The 17596-nt window shown below is 58.6% G+C and overlaps 1 protein-coding gene across 12 annotated transcripts in view; it reads right to left on the minus strand.

Annotated features, from left to right (window-relative positions):
• RET (ret proto-oncogene) overlaps positions 1 to 17165 on the minus strand; it is a gene marked incomplete at both ends in the record, with an annotated part of 47923 nt that extends 30758 nt beyond the window's left edge. For all 12 annotated transcript variants that reach the window (XM_081105114.1, XM_081105112.1, XM_081105111.1 and 9 more), the window contains one exon: positions 17096 to 17165. In XM_081105114.1, the coding sequence (XP_080961240.1) occupies positions 17096 to 17165 (70 nt within the window). The remainder of the gene's footprint in view (positions 1 to 17095) is intronic.
• Positions 17166 to 17596: the final 431 nt, after the last annotated feature.

The raw sequence follows: 17596 nt of genomic DNA on the forward strand, positions 1-17596 counted from the left end.
GATTTCCTAATACTATCGTCTGTGTTGGATAGGTCTCAAGGTCTCAAGGTCCAGGAGTTCTTGTAAATTCTTTTCTTGCTAAATGTTACAATGTAGCACAGTATTTTGCAGACACAGCTGTAAACAGGATGAGCTTGCCAGGAACCCAATCAGGTAAGTGTAGCCAATTTTAAAGAAGAAATTAACATGTAATTAACCAAATGGTATCTATAAGCAGTGGCTAAGCCTCACTTGAGGGAGACAGAGCTAGGATGTGAATTCCCTGTCTCCTTTACTTGCTGCAAGTAAATAAAACGCCCTAACACCACCAGGTGTCAACCTCCCAAGTGGGTTGTTGGGTAACATCTTCACTGGGAAGCAGGCAGCTATCATGGGCTCCTCCCCAGGTGGCCCACCCCCTGCCGGCCAGCTGTCCCTGTGGAGGGGTCCCTCCAGCCTCCAGCCAGGACCCAGGCACAGGTACTCGGCACCACCAGCCTCTCAGCATTTGGCTTGTCCACCCACGGTCCCTTCTCCTATATCCCATTCACTATTCTCTTTATTCTAGTTGAATATTTGAGACATAGAAGGAATACATTTTGCATCACATCTGCCCTGAAAGTAGACCCTACAGCAAACACCATGAACCCATCCATGGCCAGCCTTACTGGACACTAAGATAAACTGCTGCCCCCACAACCCTCCCATCCACTCCATCCCACTCACAGCAAACACGAACCTGGGTCTTGCCTGCCTCTTTCTTGCCTTTTCCCGACTCTAGACTTACAGGGTGATCGCTAACGTACCACGGCCTGGCAGGGCTCAGTGCGTCTGCACTAAGCGAACTAGAGAATGGGGTCGGGAGTGTCTACCTGAAACTCAGATAATATTGTATGCCCACTGTACTTGGAAAATTAAAAAAAAATTAAAAATACTTTTACCTCCTCCTTGGAAGGCAGTTTAGCCGGGCAGAGCTGTCGGTCCTGTAAAGGCAGAGCCAATGTCTCTCTGCTTCTGTTGCTGCTGGGACTCCACACTCATCCTAATGGGCATTCCCTGGTGTCTCTCCGCTCCAGGTGCTGCAGGACCTGCGCCTGGAGTTCTCCAGTTTCACCATGACCACCTCCCACCTCCCACCAGCTTGCTCACCTCCCATGCTTGTCTCCTCCTCTAGGTGGCGGGAGCACCTATTCTTTTTCCAAATTCTCCTGTAGCCAACGGCAGCCAGTCCCCAGTTCTAACTGCTACCATTGCAGACACTGCAGTGCTTACCAGTTCACCAGCCCGGACTCCTCGACCCCAAGTGCCAGAGGCGTCTCGGCATCAACCGTTCCACTGCCATGGCCTAGTCTGGCTTAGAGGATGCCCTCCCCTGCTCCTCCCACTCTTCCCACCCCAGTCAGGGCCCCTCTCCTTCTGCCCCATTTAGGCCAAACAACTCAGAGTCACCCTGAGCCCTTTCCTCTTCCACCCCTTAGACCAGCCCAGATTGCCCTCTGCCACACCCCAGGCAAGCTGCCATGCCCCCTCACCTGGACGACACCACAAGGCTCACCCAGGCTCCGTCAGCCACTCCTGACCCCACAGGCCACTTGCCACCGAGCAGCCAGGCTCAGCTGAATCATGCTGCCCCGTCTGCAGCGCAGCATGAACTGTCCACTGTTGCAGAGTAAGACACAGCTTCTCATCGGGGGTGGGGGTCCATCTGCCCCACCCCAACTCACCCCTCCCTTCTCTCCCAGGTGCCCGCACCTTCCAGCCACATTGGCCAACTCACTGATGAATGAACCAGTGAATGAATCAATGAAGAACAAACTAACAAATAAATGGTTTCCTGAACAGGGTGGGAGGTGGCTGCACACTTTTGAGAAATGGTCAGAATTTGGGGTGGAAGAGGGCGGCACCAGGGAGGTGAGGGAGAGCATACGCAGCTAAGATGCCCTGGCTTGGTCTGATGGGTGGACGGCCAGTGGCAGGATGAGACACAGAGCCATGAGCATGGATGCCCTTCTGCTCATGAGACTCAGATGGGCGTAGTGCCCTCTCCTGCACTGGCGGCCCTGGGGAGGCCAGCAGCTGGCCCTAAGCCAACAGCCGTCAGGCTGAGGACAAAACCACTGACCCAGCTCAGGAAGCACCTCAGTGGTGATGGAGGAACCCTGCCAGCAGGTAGGTGTCAGTCAGCCAGAACATGTGTGCGCACACATGTACACATGTGTTCGTGCACAGGCAGGTTCACACACCCCACAATCTGGGCTTTGTCCCAGCTGGAGGCTGCTTTCACAAGGGATTGTAATGTATTTTGCTTTTAGGAAAAAAGGGGAGGCTCTGTGGCAAATAACAAATTTGGGGGGGTACTTAAAAGGAATCTCGTTTTAAAAATTAATCGGGGTACCCTAAGAAACCCAAAACACCAATCAGAAAAAATGTATGCACCCCTATGTTCATAGCAGCACAATTTACAATAGCTAAGATCTGGAAACAGTCCATGTGCCCATCAGTAGGTGAGTGGATAAAAAGCTGTGGTACATTTATACCATGGAATACTAGGCAGCAGTAAAAAAGAAGGGTCTCTTACCCTTTGAGATAGCATAGAGGGATCCGGAGAGTATCATGCTAAGTGAAATAAGTCAGTCAGAGAAAGACAAGTATCACATGATCGCACTCATATGTGGAATCTAAGTAACAAAATAACCTGATGAATGGAGTGGATTCAAAGACATGGAAGCATGGAACAGATGAGGAATCTCAGAGGGAAGGTGGGGGAGGGTGGGAGGTAATCAACCAAAGGTCTTGTATGCATAAATGCCTAACACCTGGAGCAGAAAGTGCGGTGGTGAGGGCCTGGGGCGGTGGGCTGGAGGGGATTAATTAAAAAAATAAAATAAAATTAATCATGGTAAAATATATATAACACCAAATTTACCATCTTTCTTCTTCTTCTTTTTTTAATCATTTCCCCCCACTGATTTTTAGAGAGAGTAGAAGGGACAGGGGTGCGGGGAGAGGGAGAGGGAGAGGGAGAGGGAGATAAAGAGAGAGACAGACAAATAGAGAGAAAGAAATATCGATGTGTTAGAGACACATCAATTGGTTGCCTACAGCTTGCACCCCGACCTGGGCTGGTGACTGAACCTGCAATCAAGGTACATGCCCTTGGCCAGGAATCGAACCTGAGACCCTGTGGTCTGCAGGGCCAACGTTCTAACCACTGAGAAACCCACCCAGGACAAATTTATCATCTTAATAATTAAGTGCACAGTTCAGTTGCATTAAGTGCAGAGTTCGTGCCTGTGCACGAACATGTGTGTACACGTGTGAGCACACATGCTCTGCAACCATCACCACCATTCATCTCCAGAACTCTTTTCATCTTGTACAACGGAAACTCTGTGCCCACTAAACAGTAACTCCACACTCCCCATTCTCTCCCTGGTAACCACCATTTGATTTTCTGTCTCTGAATCTGATGACTCTAGGTGCCTCAGATGAATGGAATCATATAGTATTTGCCTTTATGTCACTGGCTTAAATTCACTTACCACAACCTCCTCAAGCTTCACCCATGTGGTAGCATGTATCGTAATTTTCTTCCTTTTTAAGGTTGAATAATATTCTATTGTGGATGTAGTACAATTTATCTACTTTTGTTGCCTGTGCTTTAGTTGGCAGATACGGGCATCTCAGTTTTAAAGTGTGCCCACAGGGCTATCTGTAGCCAGAACCAGGGCCAATCAGAGCCAGCAAGTTTCTGGCCCCATCTGGCATCCCCCCGAGTGCTGCCTGGCTCCTGCCACAGCCCAGGTAAGTACCTGGCACTTCTGCTTTCTGCTGAGGTCCCTGCCTCGCTGCCGGTCACACACAGGAACACAGCGCCCAGTGCAGGAGCAGCTCACCATCCCAGGGTGAGGACACACACCGGCCTGGCCACGTGCACCAACCCTCGGTGCCAGCGTGCCAGGGGTCCTCCATTCCAGACAGGCAGGACTCTGCACCTGCTGCCGCCCATGGGCACAGTGCCTGGGGCCCACAAATATTTTAGGTTCCATTTACTTTAAGATCAGAAGAAAGAGATATAATAAGAAGATATGATAAGAAAGTGGCATGGATTCTATTTGTCTTTAAACCAACACAGTCATAAACCATAACTTTCCTTTCTTATGGGCAAACGGGCACTTGGAGCTCACAGGGCCTGACGCCATAGTGGTCCTGATGTGGCCGTGGTTCCAAAGTCGCCTGATCCCCACAGAGAAGGCCGAGCACAGACCCAGGCCAGCCCAGGCTGATGCAGCCTACTCCCCTCTGCCTGCGTGGCCAGGCCTCCTCCCATGTGCACCAAGGTGCCAGCCCCAGGAGTCTTGGGTAACCACTCATTGCACCCTGCCAGGCTTCCCATTTAACGCTCCAGCCTCCCACCGGCCTCCCTGTCCCCAGGGGTTCAGTGGCCTCCCGGCCTCCCACCTGCCCTCGCAGCCACCACACACACCTCTCCCAGGTGTCTTTCTGACCCCGTCGCTGGGCCTCCCGTGCCGGCCCAATGCCTGCAGCCACGGCCTGCCGCTCCCGCAGTTAGGCCCGGGCTCTGGGCCTTGAGCTAGGTCTGTCCAGCCCTCCTCACAGCTCCTGGGTTCCTGGTCCTCCCCATCCTCTCTCCTGGATGAGCCCGTGTCCAGCTCAGCCCTTTCCCCCTTTCTCCTGACCATGCTGGCCTTTGCTCCCTCAACTCTCAGAGCAATTCCCCCATCGAACGGGAGCAGAGGCCGCCGCTCCCCCATACCAGCCCCCACTCCTAGTGCAGTGCCTGCTCCACTTCACGGCACCATCACCACCCCCAGGGGCTGCTCTCATCAGCCCAATTTCGGGTGAGAAAGCTGAGATCAGAGAGCTCCTGGACATGGCCAGACCCCATGGGGGGTGGGAGCAGCAAGGCCCCGCAGGCCAGCTCGCTGTGGCACTGACTAGGAGTGCTGATGTCTCGTTCAGGCCTCCCCATGTGCGGCCACACCGTCTCCACCATCATCACCCCCATTCCCCAACTCCCATCACCACCACCCACACTATCACCACTACCATAACCCCCCTCACCATAACAGTCATCATCACCTTCACTTCACACCCATCATCACTTACACCCCATCACCACTTCACCACCACCACCACCACCACCTTCAACCCTCCCCATGACTACTTCTCACCACCACCACCACCACCACCACCTTCAACCCTCCCCATGACTACTTCATCACCACCAGCACCACCACCACCTTCAACCCTCCCCATGACTACTTCTCACCACCACCACCTTCAACCCTCCCCATGACTACTTACTTCATCACCACCACCCCCACCACCACCTTCAACCCTCCCCATGACTACTTCTCACCACCACTATCACTTTGCCAGCCATCTGAGGCTTCCAAATGTAAGCAGCGTTTCCAGGTTTGGCCCAAAGAAGTTGTGGGAGAAAAGCTGGGCTGTAACGACCTACAGGGTCAGCACCATGCCTGTCTGGCTCACTGTTGTCGACCCAGAGCCGTGCCTGATGCCTGGCACAGAGCAGGTGTGAAGGGAAGGCTTGGGCTGGCTCTAGTGACTTCATGGCCCAGCCACTCACTCTGAGAGCCAGCGGCCTCTGCTCATGGTTCCCTGGCTTAGCTCAGGGTGCTCACCCACCAGCCAGTGCCTCCCTGAGGGAATCTGATAGCTTGTCCCAATCCTGCTGCTCTGAGTTTAAGCCTCTGCAAAAACCATTGAGAAAAAAACAACACACCTCTGGCCTCTGTAGGAATATGCCCCACAGAGCTGAGTGCATACTCTGGGCACTAAATAACTGCTCCTGGAACAGCTCCTTCCCTGGTGCCCATCCGCCACACTAGTCACCACGGATGCAGTCTCAGTCCGTCTGACATTCCTCCTTCCCCAAATGCTGCCAACAGCCTTCGGTGGGCAGCCTGTGCCACCGTGGCCACAAGGCTGAGTGGCCTTCCTGGGCTGGGCTGGGCACACAGCAAAGGCAAGCCTGATGGGCCCAGCACATGGGAGGGAGCAAACACCATCCGGGCACACACAGGTGCTGGGCTCTCCCTGCCCCACGACCAGCACAGAGTCCGGGGCTCCTGCCACCTGCCTGGTTGGGGGGCTTCACGGCACAGCGCTCAAGGCCCTTCCCACCGTCATCCCTCTAGCCCGAACCCCCATGGTGTGGTCCATGGTGGGGGAGGACAGGGGGCCCAGTGTGGGGTGCAGTGGCTTCCCAGACACCTGTCCTCCTGGGCCCTGGCTGGGCAGGGTGGCTGGCAATCTGGAGGAGCAGCTGGCAGAGGAGAGGCCTGAGGCCAGCCCTTGCCTCAAGGCCCTGCGGTCCCTGCGTGCACAGGGGCCCTTCCATACTTGTGCGGAGCTCTTCCTTGCACACCTTGCCGGAGCTTTCCACGCAGGCCAGGGACTTCACTGTCCCCATTCAACACCGGGCAACACGCCCGGCATTCACCTCTCACACTCATGGCAGAACTGCAAACAGAGCTGACTTTCCTGGAACCCCCATGTCATCCATGCAGCCCTCCGCCCAAGGTGGGGGGGTGCCGGGCTTGGCTAAGGTTTGGCGATGGAGACCTGCGGGCCAGCAGCACGGGAGCCAATTACCCAGACTCATCCTCTGCCCACAGGCCCTGGCCTTCCCCTTCCAGGGACTGGGACCCAGCTGCATCCCGCATGCACCTGCAGCTGCCACCTCCACCTCCACCCCCGCCCAGACCAGCTGCAGTGCCCTCCCTGAGATGACGGACGGACGCTGCTGCCCAAATGCCATTTCCCAGCTGCCGGGTAATCACCATTCCCCACCGCAGTTCCTTCCGGCTTCTGTGCAAAGGAAACTAACAATTAGGCTACAATTAATCTCTTACTCAGGGCAAGGCCGGCCCGGGAAAAGACTGGCCACTCCAGTGGCCTGCTGATGACCGTGTGCGGTCACCAGGCCCCATCGGCTCCAGGGCGCCAGTGCCCTGCAGCCCCAGCAGACTGGGCATAGCAGCCATGGCCTGCCCATTTTTGCCCCCTGTGCCCGCACCCTTCTCACCAGTATTCAATATGAACCAGCGAGACGTCTATAGGAGCATTCCTCCTGAGAGCGCCCATTCAAAGTGCCTCACATGCACTGTCCACTTAACCAACACAGCTGCCAGAGGGAGGGACCACGGGATCCTTGTCTTCTAGAGGGAAATCAGAGCAGAGAGAGGCTAAGTACCTTGTACAAGGCCACACAGACCATGAGCCTGGCCTCAGCCCAGGGTCCCCACAGGCCAGTGTGCAAAGCCATAGGGCTCCCGGGCTCATTGACAGACACGCACACATCTGTACAGAAGCCACGGCACCATGACCTGGGAACCCAGGCCACCTGCCTGCAGACCAGGCAGGACACGGTATCATAAATATCCAAACGTGACTTCCTTCCCCCCCTTCTAAAAGGCAGGTGCCCCTAAAAGTTTCCTGGCATAATTTGCTCTTTTAACATTTCTGTGAAATAGGGCGAAGGCCCAGGAAGGGGTGACAGGGCAGGAGTTTGCTCAGGCTGTGCCCACCCAACAGGGACAAACACAGTCATGGTTGGTGTGTGCACAGGGGGCACCTGCCAGGGGCCCACTGATGCTAGAGACCTGCCACGCCTACCCCAGTTGGGCACGCAAGTGAGCCCTGAGGGTCCTGCCCTCTGGCCCTATCGGGTCCTAGTACCACCAAACAACTGAGAAGGTGGATCCAGTAGAGTCGGCTTCTGCCTATGGATGGCGACTCATGTTCGTACCTTCTTGTGGGGGGTGGTCAGGGCAGCCCCTGGGAGAGCAGCACCCACACAGGGCCACCCATCTGGGGTGTCTGGGACTACAATGTCTCCATGAGCCCTCACAGCCTGTTAGGCAGAGCTGGGCCTCGCTGGGACCACTGCAGCCCACGGGGGAGCTGGAAGGCCACGCTGCAGTCTGAATGTGCCTCCTTGTCATGTCTGAGAGTGGCCCCCTCCGAGGAAGCCATCTCCTGCCATCCTGCCCGCAGCACACACGGAGGGCGGGCAGGCTGGGGAGGTCATGGTGCTCCCGCGGGAGCCTCCCCCTCCGGCCCCTCCCGCGGCTTTCCGCCTCTGTCCTCTCCTTGCCCCACTCCTGCTGCGAGAAGGAGCTCTAGGAGTGCAGCCAGGTGGGCTGCAGGCCGGACCCCAGGTGCAGCCACCACAGTCTCTGGAGCAGAAGCTGGGCTCTCCCTGGGGATGTGGGGGGCCCCAAAGAAGGCCTGAGGATCTTCTCTGCTGAGTGTGGAGGTGAGAGAGCTGGGGAAGCCTTTGAGAGGCAGGTACTGGCAGAGCGTGTGCCTGGGACCCTGGAAGGCAGCGAGTCCTCAGGCCCAATGCACGCCCAGCAGTCCAGTGCTGGGGCACAGGCCACCTCATCTGGACACTGTCATCAAGCCCCTTGGGGCACCAGGCCTCAACTTCAAGAGTAAAAAGGGAACCTCTGCCCTGGCTGGTAGCCAGTGGTTAGAGCACCAAAGAGTCTCGGGTTTGCTTCCCAGTCAAGGGCATGTACCTGGGTTGCAGGTTGGATCCCCGGCCCTGGTTGAGGCATGTGCAGGAGGCAACCATGTTTCTCTCTTCCCCCCGCCCCCCCCCCTTCCTTCCACACTCTCTGGGAAAAAAAGAAAAATACCTCAGATGAGGATTAAGCGGGGGGGGGGGGGGGGCAGGAACCCAGTCCCAGGTCTGGAGGGAGTGTGGAGAATGATTTATGGCAACCAAGTCCTCTAACGGTGCCTCCCCCACATGTGACAGCTCACACCTCCGTCGGGGCCTCAGTTTCCCCATCTGAGAAATGGGAGGCTTGCACCTGATGCTGAGGCTCCTTTCAGATCACAAGCTGGCTTACTGAGTCTGAGATGTCTGTGCTGAGCTTCCTGACCAGCAGCATGGGGGCAGGATGGAACTTGGGGGTGGGCTTTAGCCTAGGTGGCCCCTGTGGGGCGAGGGATGTGGAGCTGGAATAGGATTAGAACCACACATGTCCTCCCAGGCATCTTGACAAGGCAAGAAAACATGAGCCTAAATCTGAAGGAGAGATTTCAGGTGACAGGAGGAAGTGGAAAGAAAAGGGCGGAGCCGGCCCATGCTCCTTCGGGAGAACTCTCTGGAAGCGCTGCAGAATCCAGTTCTCCTTTCCCCCTCCCGACTGTGGAGTCGGATCTGCCCGGCCTGTGAAGGCTTCCTGCTAGTCCTTGGTCAAGGCCTCCATGCTGGGCTCTTGCCGTTGTGCAAGGTGGGGGGCACGCTTCAATAAAGCACCACTGTCCCCCCAAATCCCTTCAATGGATGGCAGCTGCTATCACACAGTGGCAACCCATCTGCCTGGTTATTTTAGAGTCTGGATTGAGGTTTAGCCAGACAAGGCGGCCCGAGGTTCCCCTGCTGCTGGGCCCTGCCAGGTCAGGTGGGTCACTGGTTCCCGGCCCCGCGTCCTCCCCCTTGTCCTCCACAGGGCAGTCTCTAGGCTCAGGGTCCAACACAAGCTGTACATTGCTTCTGGGACGTCTGATCTCAATGTGGCTTTAGGGTCCAGGTCTTCTGAGAGTGTCCTCAGGGTCCCAGTGGGGTCATGGTGACTCAGCCCGCACAGGAGGACGTCAGATAAACTCATATCCTCCCCGAAAGGGACCGGCGGCTCAGACACCGACAGGAACACCACTGATGACACTGCTTCTCAGAAATACTTGGAGATTTGATAAAGCAAAGTAAACCCAACAACAAAAGGACAAATCGCCCAATTAAATTCATGGCAAAGGGCCTGAATAGATTTCTCCAAAGATACAAGTGGCCAAGAAGCCAGTGAAAAGATGCTCAACGTGACTAATCATTAGGAAAATGCAAATCAAAACTATGAGATGCCACTTTGTACTCACTAGGGTGATTATTAAAACAAACAAACAAACAAACAAACAAACAAAGAGAGAGAGTAAGTGTTGGGGAGGATGTGGTGGACCTGGCATCCTCACACACTGCTGGTGGGAATGTGAAATGGGTTGACTGTCGTGGAGAAGAGTTTGGCAGTTCCTCAAAAAATAGAACTTAGAATTACGCTATGAACTAGCAGTTCCGCTCCCAGGTTCACGCCTCAGAGAACTGAAAGCAGGGATTCAAACAGATGAATGTTCACGCATCACTATTCACAATGGCCGAGAGGGGGACACAGCCCCAGTGTCCATCGACAGATGAAAGGATAAATAGATGTGGTTTCACGTGCAATGGACCATTACCCTTAGAAAGTAATGAGATACCAATGTGAGCTGCAACGTGGAGGCACCTCAGAAACATCAAGGTCAGTGAAGGTCCACTTACGAGAAACATCCAGAATGGACGTTTCCATAGCGTTAGGACGCAGCCTGGCGTCACAGGGGCTGGGCTGGGGAGCAGGCAGCTCTGCCTAACGGATACGGGGTTTCCTTTTGTAACACCCGAGGTGCTGCCCACGCAACACTGTTCCAAACGCCACTGCACTGCTCCTTTTAAAACGGTTACTTTTATGCTGTGTGACTCTCACCTCAAAGGAACTGTAAGCTATTTTCCACCCTCCCCCTGCCCCTCTCCCTGCCCTCCCCTGCTGCTTGGCCCAGTACAGGTGCCTGCTGTGTGGCTCGGGAAAGGTGGGCCTGGAAGAGCAGGTGTGCAGGTGTGCGGGGGCACAAGTCCCGAGAGGCGAGCCCCGGGAGGCTGTGGCGGGATTCCATCCCGTGGAACGTGGGCAGCTTGCCGTGGGCCCCACGAGGCCTGGCTGCTTAGAGCTCTGTGCCCCTCACCGTGTGCCCCCAGTGGAGTGGCTGATGGAAGTGTCAGGAGCAGGAGACACACAGATTGTTGAGTCGGGGGGATGGGGGGGGGCGGGCAGGAAGCAGGGGTCTCTGTTACCAAGTGCAGTTCCGCCTGCCCTCACAGACACAGGTGGGCGGGGGCTAGGGAAGTGAAGAAAATCCCAGCGGATCCTGGTCAAGGCTTTTCAAGGTTTTGTGGAGCCATGGCTGTGGTCCAGCAAGGAGCACCTGCAGGCCGCCCACCTGACAAGGCTCCACCCCTCCCAGTGGCACTGGCGCATGCTCGCCCTGCTCCCAGGCAGGCCCTGCACCCACTCCACCGCACAGCCCTGCTCCGACCCCACCCTTCCTCCTCTCCAGAAAGGAGAGGATGGGAAGCCGCAGACGCACAGCCAGGGCTGGAGGCAGAGTGGGGAGCAGGCACAGAAGCAGCGCCTAGGACCAGCCCGGCTCACGTCTTTGCCTGTGTCACTGGCCAGGAGAGTTTCAGGAAGAAACTCATAAACACTCTCGTTCTGCTCAGAGGCCCACGTCACTGTGTGTACCCCAGCTCAGCCCTACCCCCACCCCCACTCCCACCCCCACCCCCACCCCCAGATCCTGGCACAAAGAGCACATATCTTCCCCAGCATTTTCCAGCTATTAGTTAAGTTTTAGGAAATTAACGTCATGAGGATTTCCCGGCAGCCGCACAGGTAGGTGTGGGGGGTGGACTAGAACCAGTTTGGATGACCACTGCCGGGCCAGGGGCGGAGGGCTCTGGCAGCGGAGCCCTTTCTCCAGGCAGAGCCAGGTCACACCGCTGCTCCGGGCAGGGCTGGGAGCTTCGCCGCACTCCCCCCCTCCAGGGCCACACTGTCCCTCTGGAGCCCGGGCCCTGCAGAACCCAGACATCTGCACCGGTGCCACAGAGGGGTGAAGGCTCACGGCTGCGATGAGGCGCAGCTGCCGGCACCCGAATCTGGGAGGGGAAACGGGCCCCAGGACAGGGGCCTGTAGGGACACGGGCACTCCCCCTGAGCAGGTGCGGAGCGAACACTGCTGCTGTCACGGAGAGCAGCATCGGCCGCCCATCAGGGCACCTTCTGTGGCAGTGCCCCATCTGCTGTATCGGTGGAGCCACCCGCAAGGCAAAAGCAAACAGAGGTGTTTGCTCGAGCCTGGCCACCTGCTCTGAGGGCCCAGGTGTGCCTGGACTGCCCCCCTCCACCTCCCACTGGCATCGGCTACTGCTCAGCCACACTTTCTAGGGGCATCGGCTCCCGCGGGGGAGGGGCTAAGGGATCCGTGGCACCTTGCTGCTGCCTCTCGCCCCCCTCTGCCTTGCCCAGGGTTCTCTTGGTGGATGCTCAGAGGTTCCCCTGGCTTCACAGCCTCCAGAGAGGGCTCCAGCCTGCGAGGCCAGAGCTCTATGGAAGCTAAGGTCTCGTCTGGCCCCAGAGCTCAGGGACGGCGGGTGGTGGGAGAACCAGGTGGGGAGGGAGGGCAGGAGGAGGGCTCAGCCCACAGGGGTTCCCAAGTTTCCTGGAGCTGCAGGTCCTCTAGTCACAGCCTCCCCTAGGCCCCGGCACTGGCCCTGGGCTGCCTCTCTGCCACTCGGGCAGGGAGGGAGAGGCAGGTGGGCTGGGGAGGCCTACGCCTTCTCACCCCTGCAAGTCCTCCAGGAGCACCTCCCGGGCCCACAGAGGGACACGCTGGGCCTGACCTCTCTGAGTATAACTGACCTCCCCTCCTCCCCTCAGCCAGCCTCCTGCCTCACCTCCATCTGAAATCACACACACACACACACCCACACACCCACACACACACACACCCCTTCCTTCACTGCCCGTCTCTCCCTGCAGGTGACAGCTCTGAGGTGAAGGGGCCCCCTGTTGTCCCTGCTGTGTATCTCCAGCCCTGGGAAGTGTGCCCCCAGGAGTGTGTGTGACCTATTACTGTAATTGTTACAACCGAGTCACTCAGAAAAACAGCTGCAAAATGAGGAGGAGGAAGATGATGACGGCAGCATGGGGGGTGGGGGATGAGATGAGTGGCAGCCACGGTCAGGAACCTGCACCCCAGGAAGTGTCCTCCAAACCAGGGGAGGCAGAAGGGGCTCCACAGGAAAAATGGAGCCACTTCCACAGGACAGAGGTGCTCCTTTGGGGGGCGCTTCTCCAACTCCGCCATTTTTTCTGGGTGCAGATCGGGCACTTTCTTCTCCCAGCCTGACCTGGCGCCCAGGGGAGAAGGGCCCTAGAGAAGGGTGCCCGGCTGCACCCAGGCCCTCCGAAGCCCAGCACCGTCCCCACCCTCTCTCCTCAGCACAGCGGCTTCTGCCAGGTGCTGGGCCCCTGGGCGGAGGGTGTGTGCAGGGGACACACTCCAGGCCGTGCCACCAGCACAGAGACCTCTTCCTGCCACGCCAGAGCACACTCGTCCCCTCCCCTGGGGCCAGCGATTAGAGCCACACCTGGTGGAAGTCCCAGGCCCACAGGATGCCCAGGCATCAACGAAAGCAGCAGTCCCACCTGAGAAACCAGCCAAGACCCAGAGGGGCCCGTTTCAGGCAACCTCGCCCAGGGCTACCCTTCACTCCCACACGGGGCCAGACTGTCCCCGCAGCCCCGGAGCCCGACAGGTGAGTCACTGGTGGAGGAGAAGGCGCAGGGCCACCTGCCCTCCCAGAACACCTCCTCAGCCTACCCCTGGTCCCCACCACCGCTGGCCCCGAGAAGGGGCTTGCTGAAAGCCAGAGAGCCGGGGCTGGGGACTCAGTAAGTCCTCTCCTTGGGCTCAAGTTCACAGGCTTTGGGCGTCTCAGTTTCCTCACCTGTGCAATGGGACAACAAGGCACCTCCCCCAGGGTTTTGGGAGGACACAGTGGGCTAGCAGACAAGCAGTGAGCTAGTGCTCAGCACGGACCAACAGGCTGTGAGCCCCCATGGGTGCGGTTGCTGCTGGCACCGGCCTCACTCAGGTGAAGCCAGAAGACCAGGGGGCCCTCAGCTTGCAGAGGGGGTGGCCGTGTCAGGCCCGCCCTTCACCTTGGCACCTCAGGCTCTGTTTGAACAGATACCACAATTTTTAATTAGTTTTCTCCTTCCCTGGCTAAAAGGCCATTAGCTTCCCATTAGGTGATGCAGCCCATTTTCTTCACATCACCAAAGAAACAGTGCTTCACTTGGCCATCGTTACAGCAATTCTGCAGAATAAAGGCAATGAAGCAACAGGCTCAATAAACGCCCCTGTTTGTGCTCTGTGCTCAGGCCCCACCCTTAGGAGCCCACCAGTGGCTCCACCCCATGTCCTTGGGTGGCTGGGCCCTGCTAGGGCCTTGGGCAGCCAGTGTGGGGCACAGACCAGAGGGGCTTAGCAGGGTGGAGCAGGAAGAAGACAGGTGAGCCTGGCAGAGCAGGAGCCATTTTCCATTAGGCCCTGGCCACAGAGAGGGGAGGGGGCGACAGAGAAATGAAGACTAGATGGAGTAACCTTTCTGGCCAGGGGCTGCTCCTGTACCTGCCTGCCGGTCCAGGCAGGAGCGCCTGCTCAGGCCCCACTGCAGAGGGGTGGGCCCAGCAGCCTGGAGAGGGGCCTGCCGCGTCATGGAAAGTCTTCCCTTCTTTGGTGCCTGGGAGTCAAAGGTCTGGGGGTCCCCAGGCAGAGAGGGGAGGTCCTTCCTTGTAGCAAGAGGTGACGAGCAAAATGGGACTCAAGAAGCCAGGCAGGAAGATGAGAGATGTAAGTCCCAGGAGGAGCCGCAGGTCAGGAAGATGGTGCTGGTATGGGGTCAGCCTGCAACATGTAGGGGGAGCCCCAGAAGCCGGGATTCTGATTCCTCGGCTACGTAACAGGGTGGCTGCACCTGTGCTGAGCAGCAAAAGACCAGAAACTCTTCTAAGAACAACCTTTAGACGGAGGTTCCTTAGCCCTGGTTCCAGGATACTGGGGGCAGATGGGTGTGGGGGTGAAGGGTACGTCCTGTGTGCACATGCAGCAGCCCAGTGTGTGCGAGAGGCAGGGAGAGGGTGGAGTGTGAAGGGCCAGGCCGTGCTGTGGGAGTGTGTGTCCACAGGGGTCACAAACACACACCCTTGAGAAGGGGCAGGAGTGTATCTTGGTGATGACGGAGTGTGAGGGTGAGCATGGATGCAAGGGTGTGAGTGGGGAGTCTGCCTGCTCTGTGTGCGTTGGCACCTTTTTCTGAAGGTGTGTGTGGTTACAAATCATGAAAGTGTGCACATGGGGCGTGGAGGCGAGGGGTGGGGAGTGGTGGTGGGGGGTGGTGAGTAGGGGAGTTGTCCGTCTGTGTTCCATGGCCTTGCTCTGGGCTCTCTGGGTCCTCCAGCCCGCCCTGCCAGCCCTGAGGCTGGTCTTAGCCATTGCCTCTTTATTAGGATCGCCTCCGAACCCCCTCCTGCCAGCCCCCCAGCACAGACGGAGCTTCCAGCCTCAGCCTCTGGGAGTGTCTGGCCAGCAGGCAGATGGCCTTCATCTTCTACTCGGACCATCCTCCAGGCAACAGGCCAGGCCACTGGAGCACCGCACCCACAAGAGGGCGCCCGAGGCTCAGCGCGAGGCTCAGCTGCTCCCAGCCTGGGTGGGTCTCTGCAGCGGCAGGCAGGCACAGGAGTGGCAGCCTGGAGCAGCTCGTGGAGAGTCAGGCTCTACAGCTCCAAAGGGCACCCACAGGCCTCTCCAAAGGCCCCAGGTGTCTTCTCCAGGGTGCTGTGGGGCCACTTCTCCACTCTCAGTGCCACCAATCGTGGGTTCTTGGTCATCCCAAGGGCAGGGTGGGAGGCTCACTTTCCCTGGATTGGAGAGCCTGTCTTGGGCCACCCAACTCCATGGGCCAGGGGTGTAGACAAGCCACCTGTTCCTGCCAAGTGCCACAGGCCAACCCTCGCAGCCAGACCCCGCAGTCCAGCCACCTGCAGCCTCACTGGGCACGCTGGTTAAGCAGAGGCAGTGGAAGGGCACTGGGGAAACCTCTGGCAGGCACCCCTTTGCTGGCTGCCGAGGCTGCCCCGCACACGCTGCTTTGGACCAAAAGCCCACAATTACAAAGCTGCAGCCTGAGAGCTGGGAGAGGGCTTCACTACACCCTGTTCCCCTTCGCTTCTGCCCTGCCTGTGTTTACAGCCTCCTGCCTGTCTTTCTCTGTGACCTGCAACCCCAGGGGCCCTATACTGGAACGGACTTGCCCTGTTCTTTCCCAGGGCAAAGAAAGGAGTCTCACTCTGGGTATCATTCTGGCTTCCTATCTGCTCCTTGAGACTGGGACCCAGTCACACAAACTAAGCCTTGAGCAAGCCTGTGAACGCAGAGTTTGTGTGAGAGAAAGCTCATTGTAAGTACCGGGGAAGGTGGCCAGAGCGCCTTCCCTCTCAGAGGGAAACGGGATGCACAGAGGGGTACTGCAGGAGCAGATCAGCCAGGCACTGCTGAGGGAAGGTAAAATGCATGGTGGCCAAGGAGGGTAAGATTCCACAGCCTTGGGGTTCATCCTGTTAGGGTTTGGGGTGGGGGCAGTGGCCAGCCTTTCTGCCCACTCGAAGATGGTCAGAAGCTCTTGGAAAAGGCTGGCCCAGAGCCGTCATATGGACACACAGGCCGCACCTTCAGGTGTCCCTGTGGGGCTTGACACCCTGGCAGGCCTCTGCCCCCCGCGCTGGGCTAGTCTGAGCCGGCCATCGAGGGCATCCTGCCAAGAAACACCAGGCTTTTAGGTTTTTAAAGACTTGGGAGGCAAAAGACGCACAAGGGAAAAGCAACCCCTTGTAAAAGAGCAGCCGTCCTCCGCACCGCGGGGCAGGCCAGGGGATCAGAGCCTGGGTGGGGGTGTGTGTGTGTGGGGGGGGGTGGAGATGTACCGATGTGGAGCGCGGAATGGGCGCCAGGACGCCATCTCCTGCAGAAACTGAACTCCGTGCGCAGGTGGCTGGCTTTCCAGGGCTACCCCACCCGTCCGCCCCAACCTGCGCCGAAACCGCAACCAGATCCGTCCGCTTCGCTCCAAGCATCACCGGGCTGGGACGCGCGGCTGCGGCTCGGACCCTGGGCACCCACCCCGGCCGCCGCCCAGCCTGGCCTGCGTCCCGCTCCCCCGAGACCCGCCCAGCTCCGGGCCGGAGGGCCCTGCCCACTGCACCACCTCGCTCCCGCCGGCCCCTCCGGCCCGCAAACGCGCGCCGCACACAGAAAGGCGTTTTCGAACGCGTCCACTGTGCCGTGCTGAGCGGCGCCAACTTCACCCCGGGCGCCGCGGGCACCGGCCGCCCGCAGGACTCACCTTCGCTGAGCAGCGGCAGCAGCAGCAGCAGCCATCGCAGCCCCGCGGTGCCGGCCGTTGCCTTCGCCATCGCCAGTGCGCGCTGGGGCCACGGCAAGAGGGTCGGTGGCTCGGGCAGAGGGTGTCGGGGCAGGGGCGGCGCTCAGCCGGGCCGCCCCATCCCGCCTGGGGCGCGGGGACACTGCGGGCGCGGAGCCTCGGGAGCGACTCGGCCGATCTCCCGTGCGGTGCGCGGGGCTCTGGTCGCCGGACTCAGGCGAAGGAGCGCGGGCTACGAAGGAGGTGCCGGCAGGGGCGGGGCGGGGCGGGGCCAGGGGCCTGCCGGGTGCGGGTAGGGGTGGGACTCGGGAGGACCCGCTGGACTACGCCTAGTGCGAACCGGCGAGGAGCCAGTAGGGGTCCGGCGCTGGACGCCGGGCGCAGGCGTGGGCTGGGCTGGGCAGGAGTAGGAGCGAGTGCGGGGCGCGGAGTGCGGGTCTGCCACCCGCAGCCCAGCCCGCG

This window comes from Myotis nattereri (genome assembly GCF_964212035.1).
Source record: "Myotis nattereri genome assembly, chromosome: 13".
NCBI lineage: Eukaryota > Metazoa > Chordata > Mammalia > Chiroptera > Vespertilionidae > Myotis > Myotis nattereri.